This window comes from Cibotium barometz, chromosome 21, assembly GCF_041138505.1.
Source record: "Cibotium barometz isolate CiBa-2024 chromosome 21, ASM4113850v1, whole genome shotgun sequence".
In the NCBI taxonomy this organism is placed as follows: Eukaryota; Viridiplantae; Streptophyta; class Polypodiopsida; order Cyatheales; family Cibotiaceae; genus Cibotium; species Cibotium barometz.
The window spans coordinates 9,393,731-9,418,570 of NC_141066.1; the positions used below are offsets into that span (position 1 = coordinate 9,393,731).

The 24,840-nt window shown below is 43.9% G+C and overlaps 1 protein-coding gene across 1 annotated transcript in view; it reads left to right on the forward strand.

Moving 5' to 3' along the window:
- Positions 1 to 877: 877 nt before the first annotated feature.
- The window catches only part of LOC147626812 (ERBB-3 BINDING PROTEIN 1-like), a 37,563-nt gene continuing 13,600 nt past the window's right edge, over positions 878 to 24,840 (forward strand). Inside the window, exons 1-5 of the mRNA XM_086815357.1 lie at positions 878 to 1,034; positions 1,137 to 1,260; positions 1,786 to 1,870; positions 2,680 to 2,829; positions 3,001 to 3,154. Coding sequence (XP_086671483.1) covers positions 1,167 to 1,260; positions 1,786 to 1,870; positions 2,680 to 2,829; positions 3,001 to 3,154 — 483 coding nt within the window. The 5' untranslated portion in view covers positions 878 to 1,034; positions 1,137 to 1,166. The remainder of the gene's footprint in view (positions 1,035 to 1,136; positions 1,261 to 1,785; positions 1,871 to 2,679; positions 2,830 to 3,000; positions 3,155 to 24,840) is intronic.

Consider the following 24,840-nt stretch of genomic DNA (forward strand, 5'->3'; position numbering starts at 1 on the left):
TTGACTTATATACAAATGAGTAGTTTTCACACTAGGCTACTAAGTCCTTAGACTTTCCCTATTTTACAATAAGGGCGCTTTATATGTTTTAGAATCGTCTTACAAAAGTTAAGTGTTCGTTTGTGCAAGTAAGATGGTAAAGTGCCTTACACGGTCAAAACCATGTTAACCAATGGAGCGGTTATTAATAGAGAGAGAGAGAGAGAGAGAGAGAGAGAGAGAGAGAGAGACGTGAGTGCTTTATAAAGAAGATGTGAATTTTTAAAATTTTTTTGAATACCTTATGAGAGATCTAATCCTTCTGTTACCCATTCTTCTAATTCAAAAAGGGTGGTTTATAGTTGGAAGGATGAGAGAATAAATAACTTGAGAGCGAAATAAAGGGAAAGAAATTGTAAATATGGGAACTAATCCATAAAATTTCGAGAGAGAAAATGAAACCAGTAAAACAAGCTAGTGGAAACCTATTTCTGTTATTGCACCAAGCCACTTAGCAAATTCTCTTTTTAGTAACCATAATCATAATAATTAATAAAATTGACTAGTGAAGCAATTTGACCACATTGAAAACGTAGAGGTTTGCGAAAGTAATTTAAAAATTAAATGTATGCTAACTTACCACGTCGCTCGCTGCTAAAAAGAAAAGATAGATAGCCTTAAGCTTAAAGGTAGTTAGCCTTCAACACATTTTATAGCTTAAAATGAAAAATATTGAAAAGCATATAAAAACCACACCGTTTGATTAGCAAGATGACTCCCAAGTCCCCATTATCCTTGCAAGGGAAAAAAACCATAGCCTTTTGAAAAAATTGGAATAGAATATTCCCGCCTTAATGGATACGCCCCATTTTTGTCACGCGGAGCACATAAAATACCTAAGGTTTTAAAGACAAGATATATAGAGAGGATTCATTGCCATGGCCAATTAACAATCTCTCTCAAAAGATTCTTTCTCGCAACCTTATCGATTTGGAGCTGCAAAAATTCGAAACAGCTTCCTGTCACACAGGCGAGGGTTTCTGTAAAATTTTCAAGTAAGTTTGGCTTTCCAGAGCCATCCCTTCTCCCTGTTTGGGGTCACTGCAAAGCTGTCCTTGAAAGCTTTCTTTTAGCTCAGATGGTTGTCTGCTGCGCAGGGAAGCGTTTTCTTGTTGACACCAGCCAGCATGTCGGACGAAGAATCGAAGGACGAGAAGGAGCTTGATCTCTCCACTCCGGACATCGTCACCAAATACAAGCTCGCTGCAGAAATCGCAAACAGTGAGTTCGTTTTCCGCAGATTCTCTGTTTTTAATTAGGGCTCGAGGCTGGATTTTCTCAGGGGTGCTCTAACTTGTGTTTTTGGATTACGGTTAGGGTTCTTTTCGTAACCCTGGTAATGTAAAGACGGCTTTGAAAGGATGCATCAATTAAGTTTTTGATTAGGGTTACGATTTTGCCACAACCCTGTTAGGTTTAGGATGGTTAGGGGTGTGAAGGGATGCTCTTGGGTTGGGGTTCTACACGGGATGATATAATTCTGCACGAGTTTTTCATCGATGACACATCCCCCTCGCTCTGTTTTATGGTTAGTTTTTTGCTTAACCATGTTTTAGTTTAGTGTAGCTTTGCACTGCCTATTTTGGCTAAGGGTGAGGGTTTAGCATGATCCTAACCCCATTTGGTTGAGGATCAGGGTTAGTGGTTTGCACTTATGGGCCCCTTTGTGGTCAGGGTTTGGCACGGATTGACCGGTTTGGGTTTGACACACTTACAAAATGTTTTTTTCTTCCTGGCGATTTTCAGAGGCTTTGCAGGTTGTTCTTGCTGAATGCAAACCAGGAGCGAAGGTAGTGGACCTTTGTGAGAAGGGCGATTCTTTCATCAGAGAGTAAGACATGCACTAACTTACATGGGCTACATGTATTAAGTTTCTGATTGCAGCTTATATTTTGGCTGATTATTTGTTCGCCCTTTGAAATAGTTGCTAAAATTCACTCTCAAAAGAGAGGAAAGAGAGAGTTTTTACTGATTGCTGAGATTGCTGAAGGACTGGATGCTTGAAAATGGGATGTTTAAACTTTAAATAGCCTTGTAATGGCCATATCATAGTCTGCTGTTACTGTGTTATAGTCGTTTTACAGCTGCAACCAGCTGGTGACCAGGTCAAAACTGGACCTCCACCTCTGCATAAAGAGTTTTATTTTTAATTCAAAATAGTTATTTTCATCAATTTTGATTTTATGCATAAAACTGTCGCTCAAACATTACCTAGTCAGGAAGTTCTGCTTAAAGTGTTTTAGCTTCTAAAGCATGGCATGTGTGCCCATCTTATCATCCTTGATTATGATTAAGAAGTTGGAAAGCTGGAATTTGCCGGTATTGGTTGCATCAAGCTTGAGCATCCCCCCTGCTCTAAGGATGTACTTGCTGACTCTCACCACTGGAGAGATTCTCTTCGAGATGATGCAAATGTCTTCAGCCTAATAATTCTCTTTGCCTTGCCTTGCCTGTATCCGCTTCCGTCCCAGGCAGCCCATCCCTCATGGAGGTGCTTGCCTGGAGTGAGTCGTGCACTTATTTTTGCACCAACTATTGTCCCGTGTTTATGATTGTGAGCTTATTGTCGTGATACATCTTTGTTCAACTTTGCTTTGTTTTTTCAGCTCATGCTCACCATTTTGCACCTCTTCTCTGCAGGCAAACTGGAAATGTTTACAAGAATGCCAAGAAGAAGATCGAAAAGGGGGTTGCTTTTCCCACATGTGTCTCACTCAACAGTGTAGTTTGCCACTTCTCCCCTCTTGCGAGCGATGATACTACAGTCTCAAATAACGACATGGTGAAAATGTGAGCATGATTCTAAATTTAGCTAGACTTCATATTAGATGTATGCCCTCTGATATGATCATACTATATCATATCCATCCAGGGGCTCAAGCTTCGTAATATTATCTCAATTTTTGCACTTGATTTATCTTTACTACCACGCTTACGTTTTTTAATTGCATTGGATATCAGTGATCTTGGCTGTCACATTGATGGATTTGTAGCAGTCGTTGCTCATACACACGTTATCCAAGAAGGCCCGGTGACTGGAAGAGCTGCAGATGTCCTTGCAGCTGGCAATACTGCAGCAGAGGTTGCCCTTAGGCTTGTGAGACCCGGAAAGAATGTGAGTAGCCACTACATGCTGAAGTAACTAATTTTGGCACTGCAAATGTACTTTGGACCCTCTCACGTACAACCTATATTTTGGTGACAGGCAGGCTGCAGATGGGTTCTGTTGCCTGTCCATGAGCTGCAGTCCCCTGCTTCTTGTCAGTTTCTGTGACAGCGAGAACGGATGGGCTATATGTGACATGTGTAAAGGTCATCAACACTGGCTAGACTGCACCAAACACTATTCTCCACAAAAATGCCATTTCAAACCATGTGGTTATGTGAAGAAGCTTCTTGTGATTATCGTACAGCAAACAGGCACTTCTTAGCTCAAGGGATGCTTTGTCCATTCAATCTAGTTATGTTTTTACGCTTGACCCATGAATAGGCCAAAACATGTCCTTGATGGTTAAACATATGTAAAAGGCTGATAGTACCGTCTTCAATTTCTGGTCAAAGGTTAAGAGGAATGGGCAACACGGGTCTTAATTTGCCCAAAAAAAGTCTGTGACGGTCAAACTTCGGTAAAAACCTGATAGAAGCCACTTTCATAGTCAGGGAACCCTAGTCAAATTTTGGCCCCATCGAGTCAGATTTTGGTCAATGCTGGCGAGCTCTGGTTTAAACTGCCCCACAGCAGTAAAAAGTGGTCATAAACAGCCATATCTTGGCAAATGCAGCCACAAATTTTTGCTTCTTCTGACCAGCTGGTCGTTCTTTGTGCCATGTTGAAGGACCACTTTTCATGCGGGGGTTCAAACCATCATGAGGTTGTAGAGTGGAAGTGTTGTCCAGAAACCGTTGGAGTCTTGACTCGCGTTATCCATACTAGGCATGGATGTGCGCAGCCTATGAGGTTGTAGGCATGGTGATTTGGAGATGGGAGATGCAGGCGTAGAGCTATTGGAAGAACTTGAACATGCAAAATAAAAACGTAATTGTCCTATTTGTGCATCTCTAAATAATAGTCTCCTTTTTGTTAGCTTTCTCTCTTCTAGTGTCTTTATATGGAGATCAAATATTTTTATGACCCAAAGGTCATAATGTGGTTGGTGTATATTTTGGGTCCAGGCTCATACCTTTGGTAGCCCATGATTGATGCATAGGGAATAAGTGGCTTATGAGCTTTTATTGGCATCGGTTATGCGAAAAGCTATTAATAGTTATATCTTTAATAATTGTGCTTTCTTGCTTTATTATTAGCCGAAGCCTATATAACTTTAAGTGGCCATAAGGTGCACATTTAAGGTGCCAATGAGGTGAGAGCTCAAGTGGTAAAGGTGTTTGTCTGGGACAAGAAGGTCCCGAGTTCAAAACCCTACAAGGGTAGATAAAAAGTGCCTACAAGCTAACTACGGAGGATCTTGGGCCTAAGACCAATCGGGAAAAAACAAGGAAAAAGGGGGGAAAAAAGGTGTACATCTCTCACGGGGGATTTTGCAATAAAGAGCACATGTCTTAGAACCAATTAATTATTCATATGATTAAGACTTAATTAACTTGTCATGTGCATCCCACACTTAGACGTTGTGGAAGACGATATGGACATACTACACCAACATAAGTGCAAGGCCCTAAGATCAAAGACCAGGCATTTTGTGAGCCCTTGTCTAGGGATGAGTTGTCGTGTACTGCCCAGGGGTAGCCAGAGTCGTCACGTCTTGCAGATGTTAGTGTTGTGTCCATTCTGCACTCATTTGTAACCCTCTTGTATGATGTAATGCATCGTGTCATCTCGGGCACTCATTGGCCATTGGCTGGGTGTCTGTCATTAAGTCAAGGTCAAATACGCAAACGCCAATGTGTTTGAACTTTTTTGCAAGTTACTAGCAATACCACATTTATGGTGCAATGGGTAAATGCCACCCATTTGGGCCATAGGACATTCCATTGGTCACCCACACAGGAGCAATGGTGGATTGGGTGTCCCGACAACCAAAGGCCTTGTGAAAGGCACGTGGGGAAAAGGCAATCTTGGTTCCAAACCCACAAAAGATGGAGTTGGCACTACGAGTGGGACCAGTTCATAGTTGACTTAGAAAGGTGGTGGAAAACTGCCACGCTTGTGACAATCCGTAGCACGTGACAGGAAATAGGAGAAACGTGTTTGGCACTTGGTTTGAAAGTGCGTTATTAGTTACTCTTTTTTCTCTGGAGAAGCTACGGAAACACACCTCCACAGACTTAAAGATGAGCTTGAATGTAGTTGCTAGTTGTATTGCAAAGTATGACAAAGTGTGCATGCACCAATGCTCGCCATCATCGACATCCTTCCATGTACATCTGTGGATGGGGGGCCGTGGTGGGCGAAAGCTTGGTCCATGGTACGACCCATTGCGTGGATTCCCTTGACAGGTGCAAGCACATCGGGTTGTCATCAATGAGGTCATTTCCATTCTATTTGATAACCCAACCTTGGTAGCAATCACCTCCTTCAAGGGCCACCTCTTCAACTATAAGCTCCTCAATCTTATCTCAAGTAAAGTGAACAAATGTTGAGGAAAGCAAAAAAAGAGTCAAAGAAAGCATGTACGAGTTGGAGGACAAGTCACGAAGTGGAGGAGAAATTACATGGGGTAGATCTTTAATCCACACAACCCATGCATGGTGACACTTGCAATAATCACTAAGAGCTTTGCACGTCATAATCACTAAGAGCTTTGCATGTCACTCTTGTAAATCAAGACATCTGAGGAGAGCCATGAGCTATGGGGGATGGAAGATCTCCATGGTGTGCATTGTGTTGTATGGAGAGAGAGAGAGAGAGAACAAGGCTCTTAGAGAGTATTTGCTGTCACCATTTGGCCACCCAAATGGTTCACTCTTGCTTTCACACTATGTACATATTGGATTGGTGTCCATGGCTTGTGGAATATGCCTATGCAGGTAATTGACACGTGTCATGCTGTATAGTTGGATATGATATTCCGCTGGGACTTGATGTTATCATGCCCGGAATATCTGGAGGACCTGGCTTTCCGCTGGGACTTGTGCCTTTGTGTACATGCCCGGAAACGCCTGGAGGACTTGGCTTTCCGCTGGGACTTGTGCCTTTGTGTACATGCCCGGAAACGCTTGGAGGATTGGCTTTCCACTGGGTCTGGTATTGCGTATACTTGCCTGGAAACGCCTGGTCTTATATGGTTTCATGAACGGAAAATTGCTCATGCCAATGCTGCATTGCATAGCATCTTTATGTGCTTGCCTGCAAATGAAATTGCATGCTGCTTTCATGCCTGCATGACCTATGTGTAGTTCCGGGCTAGGGGACGCCCGCCCGTGAACCGTGCGTGTGAAACTGTCTGCTGACATGGTTGTGTGGCATGTGAACAGGTGGTAAGTATTACCCAATCTAGGCTCAAATAGCCCTTAGGACTTAGCCAATATTTATAAGTGAGTGCATTCCCACTTCATTAAAGTTTGGGCGCCCAAAAGTCACTTATAAATTATGACCTCTTCCAAGTTCACACTCACTGAAGTCCCGAGGCGGACAAGACTCAATGTCCAGGACCTGATCCTCCCCTTTTACTCATAAATGGGCATCTCCCCATGTCCCTTCACCTGATTGGACCCCAATTCACTTACTTATTAAGAGAAATTCGTGTTTTCTCTTCATGAGGATTTTTGGAGGCTGAAAACTCTGTTTTTCCACCATTTCTCTCCATTTCCAAGCTCTCCATAGCCATACCCAACTTGCTAGGGTGTTTTCCAAGCTTCCAAGAGTGTTTCCAAGTGCTAATCACTCTCCTACTCACTCCCAATGACTGAAATTCAGCAAAACAGCTCTCATTTTTGCTGTAATTTCTGGTCTTTTTGCTGAAAACCCTAATTTCAGCCTTCCTTTCTCAAGTTGAACCATAGGGGAAGCTTTCCCAAGGTTCCCTTCATCCTCTTGAAGACTTTTGTCGCGAAGGATTGCGGCAAATCGAAGATATCAACACTTCTAAAGCTTCCAACGCGAAGGCTTCCGCTTGCAACAACTTCTATGAAGACTGGTAAGGTAATTGGACAATGTATTGTCATTACTTACTCAGTAGAAGGGTGTTTAGCCGCCATGTGTAGTATTTCTCTTGTCCTATGTGCTCTTGAAGATGTTGCTACCTTGCTTGGTAGAACATAGAGCCAATGGTAGAGAATATGGGCACTGAAGTCGGGCCGGGCATCAAGGCAGCTCCTTGGTGATCTACATCGACATACCATTGTTTTCTAAATGCTGAATTTCATATGCATTGGCATGGAGGATTTGGCAATGGATGCCCGTGAAGCTATGTATTGAATTTCTCCAATAGTAATACAATTTACTCAAGGGAGGGGTCGGCCGTTCCGGCTCATTGTGTGCCTCTTGTCAAATTCAGCAATTTACTTCTTGTATTTGAGCAAGTGTCCTTCAAATCTTAGTGTATTTAAGTGTATTGATTAGCATTGTGTTCAACCAAGTTACATTGGTATCAGAGCATACGGTTCTCTTTCACTTCTATCGTGAGAGACGATCACCGTGAACACTAGCTATCTCTACACTTAGAACATTATGGACAGCCATACAATGAATGTTGGAGATGCTAATACAAGTGGCAGGGACAATGAAATGCATGCCTCCAATGCTTTACAGGATGAGCAAACTCATGTGGTGCACAATAGGGAACATGAATATGTGGGACAGCCGTCTCGTGGCAAAGAGAAGATGCAAGAAGAAGAGTCCATAGTCTTGAGAGCTGAACTTACTCGTATGCAGGCTCTTCTCCATGCACAACAAGAAGAATTGAATCTCTATCGCCGCGAGGATCCATTGGTACATGATCGTTTGAAGGCCAAGAAAGCTGAATCTTATATGGATCATGCAATGGCAATGATTGCTCAAGAGTTGCACATGCAACCAAGGGATGCAGCACGTGCATACTTGGCTCGTACCGAGGATGCCTATGCAGAAAAGGCAACCATCCCACATGTCTTGGAATCCCCACAAGTGCCCGAACAAGAAGTTATGTCTAAGAGGATGAATCTCCATGCTATGGGAGAGGAACAATCAGTGACTTCACGCCATGCAGGAATATCTCATGTAGCCCGTGAAGGATACAATGTTTATGGCAGTGGTCAAAATGTATGTCAAATGCCATTGCCGGCTGAAAATGTACATGCACAACACATGCAACATGGGCTGCAATTTTCTGTTGGTGCAGGTATTCCGCGTATCTCTCATGCCACTCATGCCTTCGAGTGTGCTCGTGAGGGAGAAGCTATGGCTGAAAATGTATCAATGCATGTTGAGGGGCCAGCCATGCCTCATGCTTACAGGGCACATGTATCTATGCCTTATGCATCACCTTTTGGTCCAAAAATGATGCCAATTACAAGGACTGTCCCAATGGACAAACATGGGGGAAAACATGTTGAGATGCACACACATGCATCAAAGTCTCGTGACTTCAAAGCCGGAGACAAATCTGTGAAGTTTGACACATATCATGGAGAATATGATGCATCAAAGGCACTTGCTTTTATTGCCCAGTTTGATATTGCTTTCAGTGATGAGGATTTCACTCAGAAATCCATGATCCGGCATGTAAGCATGTTCATGAAAGGCACTGCTGCCCATTGGTGGCTCACGGAGAAGCTCTCACCGAATCCTGTTAGATCATGGAAAGAGTTCAAGGAGAGGTTCTATGCTCAATTCTTGCCTCCCAATGCATTGAATGAGATAACAATGAAGTGGGATTGGGTAAAGCAAAATGAGGGGGAATCGGTAAATGCATATGTACAAAAGTTTTGGAAAGTGCTTTTGGAGGTGTCTCCATTTATGCATGTCACCGAGGCGGAAAGGAAGAGAAGGTTTCAATCGGGATTGCAACCCGTGTACAAAGCGGGATTACAAATGTATCCTGGTCATACCTTACACCAATTAATCGCAGCCGCCACCGCCACCGAGCAATTGGAACTCAAATTGAGTCGATCCAATAAGGCTAAACCCTCATTTCAAGGCAAAGAGAGGGCTGTCCAAAACTTGCAAAATGATGGACAGCCACCTAAAAGGGACCAAAACCAAGCCAAATCAGGTCCAAAAGCTGAAAATAAGTTTGCTAAAAAGCGCTCTTATAAGCCGGCAAACTTTGGTCTTAGTGCTGAGAAGAAGGAGCAATATATGCGTGAAGGCAAATGCTTTACTTGTGGCAGCACTGAGCACATGGCAAAAGCATGCCCAAATAAGAAGAACAAAGCTGAAAATGCTAATGTACCGAAGCCTAATGTGCATATGGTTCCGGATGTGCAGGGCAACACTTCACATGATAGCAAAGATAGGGTTGTATGTAAAGCTTGGGGACAGCTCAAAGATCAACCCGCTTTGTTCATGTTTGATGATTGTGCATCGGAGAATTTCATATCCACTCAGATGGCAGCTGCTTTGGGTATTGAAGTGGAGGACATGGGTCCTCAAATTGAAGCAGGGGCTGCCTTTGTTGGTAGAGAAGTGCAGGTCATGCCTATTTTTGGCAAGTTGCGCATACACATTCAAGGCTATGTGGATCATGAGGATTTTCTTGTGGCGCCTTTGAATGGCTGTGATGTATTGCTTGGAAAGCCTTGGCATACACGTATTGATCCGTGCAAGGCTTACAAGACTAACAGGATCACCTTCATGCATAAAGGCCGAGAACATGTAATTGATGCTGGTGAAGAGGGTGATACCATTCCCCTTGTATCTCATGTACAAATTAAGAAAGTAATGAAAAAGAGTGTTTTTGCGTACTTGATTTTTGTACGAGATCATGTTGAGAAAAATAATGTACATGTAAACACTCTTAGTAATGATAGGCTGAAATTTTTGCAAGAGCACAATGATTGTTTTGCTGATGAGTTACCAAATGAGTTACCACCTGTACGACCGGAAGATCATCGCATTGATCTTGTGCCGGGTAGCTCACCACCTAATAGGCCAGCCTATCGTGTAAGTGCATCCCAAAAAGAGGAGATCATGAAGCAAGTAAATGAGCTTCTTGAGAAGGGTTTGGTTCAGCCAAGCTCTTCCCCATATTGTTCACCCGTTCTCTTGGTTCAAAAGAAGGATGGATCCTTTCGTATGTGTGTGGATTATAGAGCTTTGAATAAGCTTACCATCAAGAATCGGTTTCCGATTCCACGCATAGACGACATCCTTGACAAGTTGGATGGATCGGCATGCTTTAGCCGAATTGATCTCAAGAGTGGATATCATCAAGTGCGTGTAGTGCCTGAGGATGTACACAAAACTGCTTTCAGGACAGCATTTGGGCTTTATGAGTATCTTGTTATGCCTTTTGGTCTTACAAATGCCCCGGCTACATTCAATAGAATGATGGATCGCATATTCCGTGGGTTCAGGAAATTTACAGGTGTCTTCTTTGATGACATACTAGTCTTCTCGAAGACCGAAGAAGAGCATAAAGCTCATTTGGCTATTGTTTTTGAAGAGCTCCATAAGCATAAACTCTTCATAAATGCAAAGAAGAGTGAGTTCTTCTTGTCAGAGATACATTATCTTGGGCATATTGTGTCCAAAGATGGAGTGCGGATGGATCCTGCAAAGATTGATGCAATTCGGAATTGGCCCGAATTGAGTTCGGTGCATGAGATCCGTAGTTTTCTTGGATTATGCTCTTACTACCGCAGGTTCATTCAGCACTTTGCATGGATTGCTTCTCCTTTACATGATTTGACAAAGAAGAAGGCCGTGTTCAAATGGACTAATGTAGAGAGAGATGCATTCCTCGCATTGAAAGATGCAACTACTCATGGTCCAGTGTTGATCGTTCCGGATTTGCAAAAGCCTTTTTGTGTGGAATGTGATGCATCTGGAAATTGCATAGGGTCTGTCCTTAATCAAGAGGGACATGCCGTGGCTTATGAGAGTCGTAGATTGCATGATGCAGAGCTATCTCTTGGCATTTATGAGAAAGAGCTCTTGGCTGTAATTCATGCACTTACTATATGGAAACATTACCTTCTTGGGGCTGATTTCACTGTGAAGACAGATCACCAGAGTTTGAGATATTTTCTTACTCAAACTAAATTGTCAGAGAAGCATATGAGGATGGCCAATTTCCTCTCTATGTTTCATTTTCAGATCTTGCACACCCCGGGAAAGAAGAATGTAGTGGCCGATGCATTGTCACGAAAGCCGTATGTAGCAGCTATCTCAGTTGCCTCTCATGGGGACTTGTCTACCATGCGTGATTTGTATCATATGGATGCTGATTTTGCCACTATTTGGGCTGATTTGATGGCTGGTCATGCACATGCCTCATATGTGATCAAAGAGGGTTATCTCATGAAAGATAATTGCCTATGTGTGGTGTTTGACATGAGGCAAAAGGTTTTGGATGAGTGCCATGCTCCTCCATATGCTGGTCATAGAGGCATAATGCCTACTACGCACATGATTGAGCGGTATTTCTTTTGGCCAGGTATGCGGAAGGACATAGAGGCACATGTACGTGCATGTATCACCTGTCAAAAGGTCAAATTTGATAGGCAAAAGGCACCAGGTTTGCTTCAGCCATTGCCTATTCCCACGCAGCCATGGGAAAGTATTACAATGGATTTCATTATGGACTTGCCACGTACCCAACAGGGTAATGATGCAATTTGGACAATTGTGGACAGGTTTAGCAAGCAAGCTCATTTCTTGCCGGTCAAAAAGACCATCAAAGCTGAGCATATGGTTAAAATATATCTTGCACAAGTGTTCAAACATCATGGAATGCCGAAGTCCATTGTGGGGGATAGAGATCCCAGGACTACAAGTCTCTTTTGGCGGGCCTTATTTGATAATATGGGCACCAAATTGGACTTCTCATCAGCTTATCACCCTCAAACGGATGGGCAAAGTGAGGCTGCAAATTCAGCCGTGTTGGATCTCTTGAAATGTTATGTGGCGGATCAGAAGTCTTCTTGGGAGAAGTACTTACCGCTTGTGGAATTTGCATACAACAACACGGTGCATGCATCTACGGGAAAGGCCCCGTTTGAGATTGTTTATGGTAAGGTGGTTTTGCCACCCATCCTTCGCACAAAGGATGAGATATTTGCAGCTGATGAGTATGTAAGAGACTTGGATATTGCTTTTGCTCAGGTGCGGACAGCCATTGCAAGGTCACAAGACAAGCATAAAAAGGCTGCCGACAAGCATAGAAGGCAATTGGATGTTAAAGAGAATGATTGGGTATTGCTGAAATTTGAGAAAGCAAGACTTGCAAAGAGGCCTGGCAAAGAGGGTGCATATCCTAAGCTTGCAACTAGGTACTATGGACCTTTTCGAGTGATTGAGAAGATCAATGAAGTGGCTTTCAGATTGGCATTACCTAGTCATTGGCACATACACAATGCTTTTCATGTGAGTCTCCTTCGCAAGTATGTAGGGCCGGAGCCCAGTGAAATGGTCATTGAGGATCCACCAGAAGTGGATGAGCTTGAGGAGATCTTGCAGCCAGAGTAGATTGTGTATCACAAGGAACGCAAGCTTGGTGCAGGCAAAGTTGTGAGGCGTTACCTTGTGAAGTTTAAGAACTATCTTCCCATTGATGCTAAATGGGTAGATGAAGAGTTCTTCAAAGATTGCCCGCATGTGCTTCAGACATATTTGGATGCATTTCAGTTGCGGACAACTGTTTAGAAGCGGGGGGGAATGTCACCATTTGGCCACCCAAATGGTTCACTCTTGCTTTCACACTATGTACATATTGGATTGGTGTCCATGGCTTGTGGAATATGCCTATGCAGGTAATTGACACGTGTCATGCTGTATAGTTGGATATGATATTCCGCTGGGACTTGATGTTATCATGCCCGGAATATCTGGAGGACCTGGCTTTCCGCTGGGACTTGTGCCTTTGTGTACATGCCCGGAAACGCCTGGAGGACTTGGCTTTCCGCTGGGACTTGTGCCTTTGTGTACATGCCCGGAAACGCTTGGAGGATTGGCTTTCCACTGGGTCTGGTATTGCGTATACTTGCCTGGAAACGCCTGGTCTTATATGGTTTCATGAACGGAAAATTGCTCATGCCAATGCTGCATTGCATAGCATCTTTATGTGCTTGCCTGCAAATGAAATTGCATGCTGCTTTCATGCCTGCATGACCTATGTGTAGTTCCGGGCTAGGGGACGCCCGCCCGTGAACCGTGCGTGTGAAACTGTCTGCTGACATGGTTGTGTGGCATGTGAACAGGTGGTAAGTATTACCCAATCTAGGCTCAAATAGCCCTTAGGACTTAGCCAATATTTATAAGTGAGTGCATTCCCACTTCATTAAAGTTTGGGCGCCCAAAAGTCACTTATAAATTATGACCTCTTCCAAGTTCACACTCACTGAAGTCCCGAGGCGGACAAGACTCAATGTCCAGGACCTGATCCTCCCCTTTTACTCATAAATGGGCATCTCCCCATGTCCCTTCACCTGATTGGACCCCAATTCACTTACTTATTAAGAGAAATTCGTGTTTTCTCTTCATGAGGATTTTTGGAGGCTGAAAACTCTGTTTTTCCACCATTTCTCTCCATTTCCAAGCTCTCCATAGCCATACCCAACTTGCTAGGGTGTTTTCCAAGCTTCCAAGAGTGTTTCCAAGTGCTAATCACTCTCCTACTCACTCCCAATGACTGAAATTCAGCAAAACAGCTCTCATTTTTGCTGTAATTTCTGGTCTTTTTGCTGAAAACCCTAATTTCAGCCTTCCTTTCTCAAGTTGAACCATAGGGGAAGCTTTCCCAAGGTTCCCTTCATCCTCTTGAAGACTTTTGTCGCGAAGGATTGCGGCAAATCGAAGATATCAACACTTCTAAAGCTTCCAACGCGAAGGCTTCCGCTTGCAACAACTTCTATGAAGACTGGTAAGGTAATTGGACAATGTATTGTCATTACAACAGTAGTTTGAGGGTAATGGATGAATGAAGTTTGACAAGCGGGGGGGAGCAAGAGCAGTAGGCGAAAACATGGTTCTGATACCATGTTGTAAATCAAGACATCCGAGGAGAGCCAAGGCTATGTGGATGGAAGATCTCCATGGTGCGGAGAGAGAGAGAGAGAGAGAGAGAGAGAGAGAGGTACATGCTTTTGTAGGTTGTAACCCTTATCTTTTGACTCAAGGGAATCACACACACCTACCAGACAAGTGACACATGGCACACTTAACGTCTCAACATCTAAGTGTTACACACGCATTGAGGTTGATCTGGTAGTGCACAACAAGGCCTTCTTTATATCTTTATGTGGTGAGATTTTTTAGCATCCAATTTCATAGAGTAGAGAGAGAGAGAGAGAAGAGAATAGAAGTGAAGCAGATGACACAGTATTGGGTCCCAATTACCCAGTGAAGGGTCTGTTAAATTTGCAGCAATGTGATGAGCTATGGTGGATCAAATGCTAGAATCAACATCATTAGAAAAGAGATTAGACGATAATTAAGACGTGATTAGTGAGCAATTAATTGATAGCTTAATGTAGGCATGGATAATAAAAAACCAGCAAATTCTCATTAGGCCAATGTCTCAATTTATAGAGTTTACATCCAAACATCTAATTCCACTGATCTCTTGTTGATTCTCTCCACCTCTTCCCAGAATATCTCCCACACCTCTTAAATCTTCTCATGCTATCCTTTATTCTCTCCAAACACCTCCCCTCAAGTGAATACTCCTAGCACACCTGGACCCTATACCAAGTTTCCCTCTTACTTGGTAGTCCGCGACCAGTGCCTCAAGTCTCTAAACTCATAGTCCTTGACACTCTCTCTCTGTGTCCAAGGCTACTACAAGTGCCCGTGACCTTGACTAAAGTGCTCACACATACATCTACCACATGGCTTACATCATCGGTGGCTCAGAGGTGGTTTTACTCTGTTGGGGCAGGTTACATTGGGTTGTGGGGTTTCTCTCTCTCTCTCTCTCTCTCTCTCTCAGAAAAGATGATCTGACTCCACTTCCTTAGGAGCCTCCATGAAGTTTGCCAATGTCGTTCCTTCTCCAATGGGTTTGCTGTAGCAGTCTCTTGCCATGTGTCCTGGCTTTCCACAGTTGTGGCAAGTGAAGGTCCTTTCTCCTACTTTGCCTCTTCCTCGTCCTCGTCCTTGAGAGAATCCTCCTCGGGTGAAGAATGCTTTTTCTTCTCCAGCTGTTGAGTCCAGTCATTTCTTCTCTTTGACTCTGGTCTCTTGCTTTAGTAGAGCTTTTTCTATCTCGTGCAGCTTCAATTCAGGTACATTCTTTAAGGTTGCTACAATGTTTTCATATTCACCTTTGTCCACACTCTTCAGAAGCACTGCTAGTGCCTCATTATCTTCTACCTTTTTGCCAATGGCTGCCAGTTGTTGCTTAATGCTTTTATATTTGTTCAAGTGTGTGATTAAAGGTTCACTTTCCTTCATATCCAGTTTGTAGAATTGCATTAACAGATTTATCTTTGAATTTTTTGCTTGAGTGCCAAATAATTTATTGAGTTCATCCCATGCATCTTTTGCCCATTGTATCCCTGTGATGTGATGAATGATTTCATTATTTAAACTGAGTGCGATAAGTTCTAATGCTTTCTCATTCTTGCTCTTCCACTCATTTTTCCCACTCACCTCTGGGCATTCATCTCTTCCTTCAACTAGTCCCCACAGATTTTTTCTCATGAGCAAATACATGGTTTTTGTTTGCCATGTATAAAACTGCTCCCCATTAAATTTGGCTCTTGTGCTGTACTCATGATGATGTGAAGGGGGTCTTATCTCTTGATCCAATTTCAAGATTCAAGAGCATAGTTTTACTCTTTGTGACACTTTATATGTACCAGGCATTAAGAAGAATCTCATTTCTGTTTCAGTCCTTGCATTATCTGGGTTTAAGGTTCAGTTTTCTGACCATTGTTGCTCAGTGTATGACAGTAGAGATTCAGCTTCTCTTATGCTTTTTGGGACATTATGCAGTGGCTTATATAAGCTTGACATGTATGACAGGACTACTTATTCTCATGATGCTATGCTTGCATCCACCTCCCGTGTGTTGAGTGACACTGAGTTATGGCATGCTCGGTTTGGTCACTTGAGTTTCGGTGCATGAGCTTTCTCCTATGCAGGTTCCCTTCAAGCATGTATGTGAGGGATGCATCCTTGGAAAGATGCACATGAATTTCTTTCCTAAAGATGGTGCTATGAGGGCTGTCCGTCCATTACAGCTCATTCATAGTGATCTTTGTGGCCCCATGAGGGCTCCATCTTTTGGAGGACACTTGTACTTCATCACGTTCATGGATGACTACACTCGATTTTGTTGGGTGTGTGGTTTAAAAATGAAGTCAGATGCCTTTGCAGTTTTCAGAGACTTCCGTCCCATGGCTGAAAATGCTTGTGGACACAAGCTTGTCACATTGCGTGCAGATCGAGGGGGGGAATATTTGTCAAATGAGTTCATAGCTTACATGTAGTTACATGGTATTTCCCATCAGTGTACTACCCCCTATACTCCTCAACAAAATGGAGTTGCAGAGAGACGTAATTGTACACTTATGGAGATGGCACGTTGCATGCTCAAGAGCAAGGATCTGCCCAGTAAGTTTTGGCTTGAGGCGGTTGTGTGTGCCAATTATGTGCTTAACCGTTGCCCCATTAAAGCCTTGAAATCTATGATTGCCTCTATGAGGCATGGAATGGCAGGATTCCAGTGGTGACTCATATGAGAGTCTTTGGGTCTTTGGCATATATGCATGTGCCCACACAACAAAGACATAAGCTTGATGCAAAGGCAATCAAATGCATTTTCATTGGTTATAGTACTGAGAGTAAGGGATACAGACTCTATGTGCCTAATACATGCAAGATTATTGTGTCAAGAGATGTTATCTTTGATGAATATGCATCTCAACCACTTGTCTCATGTACTAGACAACCATCTATTGGGCCAAAAGATGTGTTTGATACTTTGTTGCCTTTATTCAATTCCAATAAAGATAATGTAGAGCCAGTTTCATCTCATTTATAACCACCTATGCCAGTTGACAATCAGCAAAATCAGCAGCTAATCTTGCCCCAAATTGATCCGGAAATGCCTCCAATTGATCAGGATTCCTTGGGTGATGCATTGGCAAAAGAAGATGCAGATACTAGGAAGTCAAAAACTGTTCCTAGATGGCTGGTTGAGACTTTGCGTGATAGCAAACAATCTACATTTATGCCAGGTCGTACACGTGCTGCTTCTCGCCATGCATCTTCACATTATGTGGATACAGCTCGTTTCCACCGCTTGTAATGAGGAACCTATTTCTCATGTTGATGCATTGGAGGATGACAATTGGGTGGCAGCCATGCGTTCGGAGTTGGACTCCATTGACAAAAATGGTACTTGGGAGTTATGTGACTTGCCTCCTGGCACAAAATGGGTTTTCAAGCTAAAGCGTAAGCCTGATGGTTCAGTTGATCGCCATAAGGCTCGCTTGGTCGCCAAAGGATATGCCCAACGTGAGGGCATTGACTATGAGGAGACCTTTGCTCCCACTTCACGTATGACTACAATACATACTGTTATTGCAGTGGTTGCACACAAACAATGGCATGTACATCAGTTGGATGTCAAAACTGCCTTTTTGAATGGCACTCTCAGCCTCTTGGCTTTGTTCAAAAAGGTGCAGAAAGTAAAGTATGCCGTTTACATAAAGCGTCTTAAATAGGGTCCTCATGCTTGGTACCACAAAATTCATGCATACTTGACTGCCAAAGGATTTCAGAATAGTTCAGCTGAGAGTACACTTTATGTACGCCACATTGGGAACAATGTTCTCATCCTTATTCTTTATGTGGATGACATGCTCATCACTGGCCCTGAAGAGGGTGATATTTCAGCTTTTAAAGCTGATTTGCAGCACGCATTTGATGTCACATACATGGGGCATTTACATTACTATTTGGGCATACAGTTTATACCTTTTGAGGGGGGTATCATGTTATCTTAGTGTAGATATGTTGAGCAGCTCCTTGAGCATTTTCACATGATAGATTGTAAACCTGTTTCTACTCCTATGGAACCAGGTTTAAAACTGTCACTTGAATATGCTGGTGAGCCTTTTGATGTTGCCACCTATCAGGAGGCTGTGGGATGCCTTATTTATGCTCTACTCGTTTGGACATACAGTATGCTGTTTCTCAGTTGAGCAGATTCATGCATTGTCCGAGCACTATGCATTGGCAAGCGTGTAAGCGCGTCTTTCGCTATCTTAAAGGCACTGCAAACTTTGCCTTGTTTTATGGCAGTTCTTCTACACTATGCTTGCTTGCATTTACAGACAGTGATTGGGCATATGCTATGACATGCGAGTGTCAACCAGTGGTAACTGTTTCCTTCTTGGTGACTCATGCATCTCATGGCTCAGTAAGAAGCAACCTACAGTGGCCACTTCTAGCTGTGAAGCTGAATACAGGGCAGCCTTTACAGCTACTGTGGAATGTGTTTGGCTACGACGCCTTTTAGCCGAGCTTGGTGTTGGACAACAGTCCCCTACCACCATTTACACTGACAGTTAGAGTGCTTTTGCAGTTGCACGAAACCTAGTATTTCATGCCCGCACAAAGCATATTGAGGTTCACTATCATTATGTCAGGCAAAGGCTCCATGTAGGAGAGATTGACTTGGCTTATGTTTCTACACATGCCAATATAGCAGATGGATTTACAAAGCCTCTTTTGAGAGAAAAGTTTGAAGCTTTCCGCAAAGCTTTGAGCTTACAGCCTCTACCAGGGTAGTGCTACACCCTGTCTTCGTTCACACCATTCACTTGAGGGGGGTTTGTTGGTCATGACCACTCCTGGCTAGTTCAGGTGTGAACACAGCTTACTCATGGGCGCTTTTTTCCTGTGGCTGGACATAGGTTTTTTCCCTGTGTGAACACACTTATGTGTGTGGGGCACTTTGTCCCAGGCTATATCTTGTACTCATAGTACTTTTGTACTATTATTATCATTAGAGTATTTTCATGCAACTAGCTCTCTCTCACGTTGTCATGTGCACAGTGTGTATCTACGGTGTGCTACACGCACACAAGACTAGCTTTGAGGTTTGGGGAAGCTTGGAGCTAGGCAGGCTGATTGGCGAGCTGAGTTAGGGATAGACTAACGGGCGGGCACCCAAGTATGGACGGAAGGGCACCCAAGTGTGGACGCACGATGACCGGCCAAAAGCCTATAAAAGGGTGGCCAAGGTTAGTCATTAGTTATATAGAGTCTCGCGTGATTTGTGAGAGCTCTATGGTCTAGAGCTTGGATCTAGTGCAGACGTGCACATGCTTTATGCAGCCGAGGCCGGCAGCAGTCTCAAGGCCCGCGAGGGTAGCTTCGTGGCGGTATGGGACGTCGCGAGGTAGAGATTGGTCGGTACGTCCATCTAGTTAGCTCAGCTCGCGGCTCGGTGGGGACAGCCAGGTCGCGTGGGCTTGCCCACGGCTGTCATGGTTGGGAGGTGAGTCAGGCTTGCACCCCCTTTTTGTTTGTTTGTTTTGTTTGCAGGTTTCGAGTCTTGTACCAAGAGCGTTCTATGAGGAGATCCTATGGGATTTTGACAGTGGTATCAGAGCGTGCCTCGTGAACGAGCAAGTCGGTAGGTAGAGAAGATGAGGTCGAAGAAAGGTATGTGTTCAAGAAGCTTGCTGTTTTTTTCAGATAGTATGTTGCTTTTTCATCAAAGAAACCCGTGATGAGGGAGTAGGTGGTTTAGCAGGGTTGTTTGCTTTGCAAGAAGAAGGCTGGTTGTGTTTGTGCGGTCGCATGAACAGTTGTGTGAGAAAAAAAAAGCATGTTCGCTTTTGTGAGAGAGAGAGAGAGAGAGAGAGAGAGAGAGAGAGAAGTGACTGTCGGTTATGCGTAGTCGCGTGCTGGTCACGAGCTACCTGCTGTTGGAGGCGTAGGCGGTCAGGCGTATAGGCGCCCAGGCCAGGCTGGCAGGCGCCCAGGCCTACGCAAGCTGCCGTGCGTAGGCGGCCAAGCCCTGGCGCAGGCTCGCAGGCAGCCATGGACACCCGGTAGCAAGGCATCCGGCGATAGCAAGTCAAGCGATGGCAGCAGACAGGCCGGCGGCGCTAATTCCAGAAGGTAAAAAAAAATAGTAAAAGCATTCACGCTGATTTGGGTTGCTTTCGTTTTTTTTTTAAGTTTAAACTTTTTTTAAAAAAGAGTTTAAAGGTCTCCCTAAGGTTTAAAGGTGTTTTTTTTAGAAAATAGAATATATATATATGTATATATATATATATATGTATATATATATATATATATAAACACAAAAGCAAAAGCTCAAGATTGCTTTTGGGGAAGCCTATATATTCTCCTTAAGCGGGCTTCTTGCCACACATCTCTCAAGTTTTTAAGCTCTCAAGCTCTCAAGTTCTCTAGCACTTTCTTGTGCAAGATCAAATTCTCTCCACTTGCCCTCTTCACGATGTCGACCCAAGAATACGAGTTGGAGTGCCTTATCGAACGTGAAGGCTTGTCGGCTACGGAAGATACCGATGCCGATCTTTTTGACGATTATGTGTCCAAATCAGATTTCCAAGAGTTCAAAGTTGCTCTCGAAGCTTCTTCTTCAGAACGCCAGGCACAAATCGCCGCGCAGATGCAAGCTTTGCAGAACTCCATCTCTCTTTTGACCACTACCCTATCTACTTTCTCGGGTATGGATACCTTGGCCTCTGCTTTAGGCCCCAACATTACTCCGGAACAGTTCGGGGGTGAGCAAAAGCAACGTACCAAGGAGATAGTGGACACTTGGCTACATAAGTGGCAAGTCCATTTTCAGTTTCATCCATATGATGATGGAAAAAAGATCTAGTTAGCAGCAGGTTTCCTCTTAGGCAAAGCTTTGCTTTGGTGGAAGGAACTCAACTCTAAGCCAATGACTTGGGCACAATTCGAAGACGTCTTCAAGAAGGAATTCCTAAAGAAAGAGGATGATTATGATGTTGTTGCCCGGTTTATCGCTTTGACCATGACCTGGTAGCACCTCACTTATGAGGTCTACCTCCAGAAGTTTAGGGACTTGCATATGAAAGCTACAAAGATGGATCGCACTACTCTTTTGGGGTTCTTTGTAGCCGGTTTACCCGACTCATACCGTTTACAGGTTAAAAATAACAAATCCAAAACTTTGGACTAGGCCATTCATTCCGCTTATATCTATGATGATACAATGGTCTCTTCCAAGTCTAAACCCGTTACCGAACAGGGGAACAAGCACCAAAGAAAGTTCTCCGCACGAATGGCTAACACAACTGAAAGAAAGTCTTCGGACCAACCTTCGAAGAATTCAAGTTCGACACCAGCGAAGAAGAAACGACTCCTTAAGGCTTTGAAGCTCAAGGAGGAGGGACGTTGTTTTATCTGCGAAGAAAAAGGACACATGTGTAACGAGTGCCCGAAGCAAAAGGATGCAAAGACCAGCATAGGATCCAAGCCAAAGGCAGCTAACCAGTTATCTTTGACAGGTACGTCAGGTACTGTACTTTCTCGCCCTAGTACATGTTCTGATTGTTTGTTCAACTCTAAAGTTTTTGGCTTGAATGATCTTCTTCGAGTCTATGGAGAAGTGAATGGCCATATAGTCCACATTCTTCTAGACCCTGGCAGCTCACAGAACTTTGTTAACTATAAACTTGTGCAGGGTGGAGATACTACCAATTCAGATTCAGGACTACAAAGATACTCTGGAATGCTTTATTATGCACCTAGAACATGTAGACTTGTTATTAGGGATTGAGTGGTTTAAGACTCTTCAAGTCCAGATAGATTGATCTAGTCATATTTTTTCTTTTCAGCATAGGAACACCCAGTATAGTATTTTAGGTGATTGTATATATCCCTCTGAGGGACCTCTTGTAAATACAGTTGATTTTGGAAATATAATGGATTCTTCTTTGTATACCGCTTTCCATTGTGTATTGATTCCACTTTCTTCATTTCTCATATCTTCTATGGATGTCAATGAATTAAGTGTATTTGAAAGCAAAGAATTACAGAAGATACTTGATGCATTTCAAGATGTATTTCCTAAGAAACTGCCATCGGGCTTACCACCTGAAAGGGCAGTAGATCATCGTATTGACTCATGTGCACAGTGGGTATCTACCGTGTGCTATACGCATGCAAGACTAGTTTCGAGGCTTGGGGAAGCTTGGAACTAGGCAGGCTGATTGACGAGCTGAGTTAGGGATATACTAACGGGCGGACATCCAAGTTTGGACGGGCGGGCGGCCAAGTGTGGACGCCCGATGACCGGCCAAGAGCCTATAAAAGGGTGGCCAAGGTTAGTTATTGTATTATAGAGAGTCTCGCGAGTTTGTGAGAGCTCTATGGTCTTGGAGCCTGGATCTAGTGCAGACGTGCACCTGCTTTATGCAGCCGAGGCCGGCAGCAGTCTCGAGGCCCGCGAGGGCAGCTTCGTGGCGGTATGGGACGTCGCGAGGAGGAGATTGGTCGGTATGTCATTCTAGTTAGCTTAGCTCGAGGCTCGGTGGGGACAGCCAAGACTGTGGGCTCGCCCACGGCTGTCATGGTTGGGAGGTGAGTCAGGCCTGCACCCCCTTGCTTGTTTGTTTGTTCGTTTGTTTGCAGGATTCGAGTTTCGAACCAAGATCGATCACGAGGGGATCCGTGGGGATTTGACAGTGGTATCAGAGCATACCTCGTGAACGAGCAAGTCGGTAGGTAGAGAAGAAGAGGTCGAAGAACGGTATGTGTTAAAAAAAAAACTTGCTGTTTTTTCTGTGTATATTGCAGTTTTCAGATTTTGTATGTGTTTTTTCTTCATCAAAGAACCCCATGTTGATGGGAGATGATAGTGTAATAGGGTTGATTGCTTTTGCAAAGAAGAAGCATGTTTGTGTGTGCAGTCGCATAAACTGCAGGGAGAGAAACAGAAAAACGAAAAAGCAAGTTTGCTTTTCGTTGATTGAACGAGAGAGAGAGAGAGAGAGAGAGAAAGAAGCGATTGAGGCATGTTGGTCGAACGCTGGTGTGCAGGCGTTTGGTCGAGTCTGTCCAGGCGATAAAGTTGGCAGGCGGCTCAGTGTGCAAGGGCAGCCAGCCACGTAGCCAGGCGGCCATGTCTACCCAGGCGGCCAGCAAGTTTACGTAGTGCCTAGGCCAGGCGGGCTGGTGCCCAGGCCAGGCCGGCGCACAGGCCAGGCGGGCAGCGCCCAGGCCTACGCAGGCGCCCCAGCCAGGCCTACGTAGCCTAGCGGCGCAGGCAGGCCAGCGCTTACGCCAGCCACGCCCTGTAGGCGGCCAGCGCAAGTAACGCATCCGGCTGGTGCGCAGGCTGGCGAGTTGGCACGGGTACAGCCGCACACAGGACACGCAGGCGCCAGACGAAAAGCATGCGCCGGCAGCTCACCGCGACGGGCGAATCCAGGGAGAGAGAGAAAAAAAAAACACTAAGGAAAGCTTTCGTTTTTTTTTTAGCTTTCAGTTTTTTGGAGCTTAAAACTTTTTTACAAAAGTTTTAAAAGAACCCCCCCTCTCTCAAAGGTTTCAAGATGTTTATTTTTTTTAAAAAGACAATAGAATATATATATCCATATATATGTATATATTCATATATATTCATATATATATATATATATATATATATATATATATATATATATATATATATATATATATATATATGTATTCAAAAAAAAAACACAAAAGCTAAAGCAAAAGCTAAGCCTAGCTTTTCGAGTTTTTTTTGGGCTTTTGGGAAACCTTTATAAACCCCTCACGTGGGCTTCTTGCCACACATCTCTCGAGTTCTCGAGTTCTCAAGTTTTCAAGCTCTCAAGCTCTCAAGTTCGCTCGCACTTTTGTTGTGCAAAGATCGAATTTTCTCTCCATGTATCCTCTTCACGATGTCGACCCAAGAATCAGAGTTGGAGCCCCTCGTGGAACGCGAAGGCTTGCGGCTACGGAAGGCACTGATGCCGATCTTTTTGACGAGTTTGTGTCAAAATCAGATTTCTCAGAGTTCAAAGCAGCTCTCGAAGCTTCTTCGACGGAACGTCAGGCACAAATCGCAGCCCAGATGCAGGCTTTGCAGAACTCCATCGCTCTATTGACCACTACCCTCTCTACTTTCTCGGGAATGGATACCTTGGCTTCTGCTTTAGGCCCCAACATTACTTCGGAACCGTTCGGGGGCGAGCAAAAGTAGAGAACCAAGGAGATCGTGGACACTTGGCTACATAAGTGGCAAGTTCACTTTCAGTTTCATCCATATGATGATGGAAAGAAGATCCAGTTAGCAGCAGATTTCCTGTCCGGCAAAGCTTTGCTTTGGTGGAAGGAACTGAACCCTAAGCCAACGACTTGGGCACAATTTGAAGATATTTTCAAGAAAGAATTCCTTGTTGTTGCCCGGTTTTCAGCTTTGACCATGACCTCGCAGCACCTCACTTATGAGGTCTACCTCCAGAAATTTCGTGACTTGCAGATGAAAGCTACAAAGATGGATCCCACTACTCTTTTGGGGTTTTTCGTAGCTGGTTTACCAGACTCGTACCGATTACAGGTTAAAAATAACAAATGTAAAACATTGGACGAGGCCATTCATTCAGCTCGTATTTATGATGATACGATGGTCTCTTCCAAGTCGAAACCCGTTACCGAGCAGGGGAACAAGCATAAAAGAAAGTTCTCCGCACCTATGGCTAACAAGACAGAAGGCAAGTCTTCGGACCAAC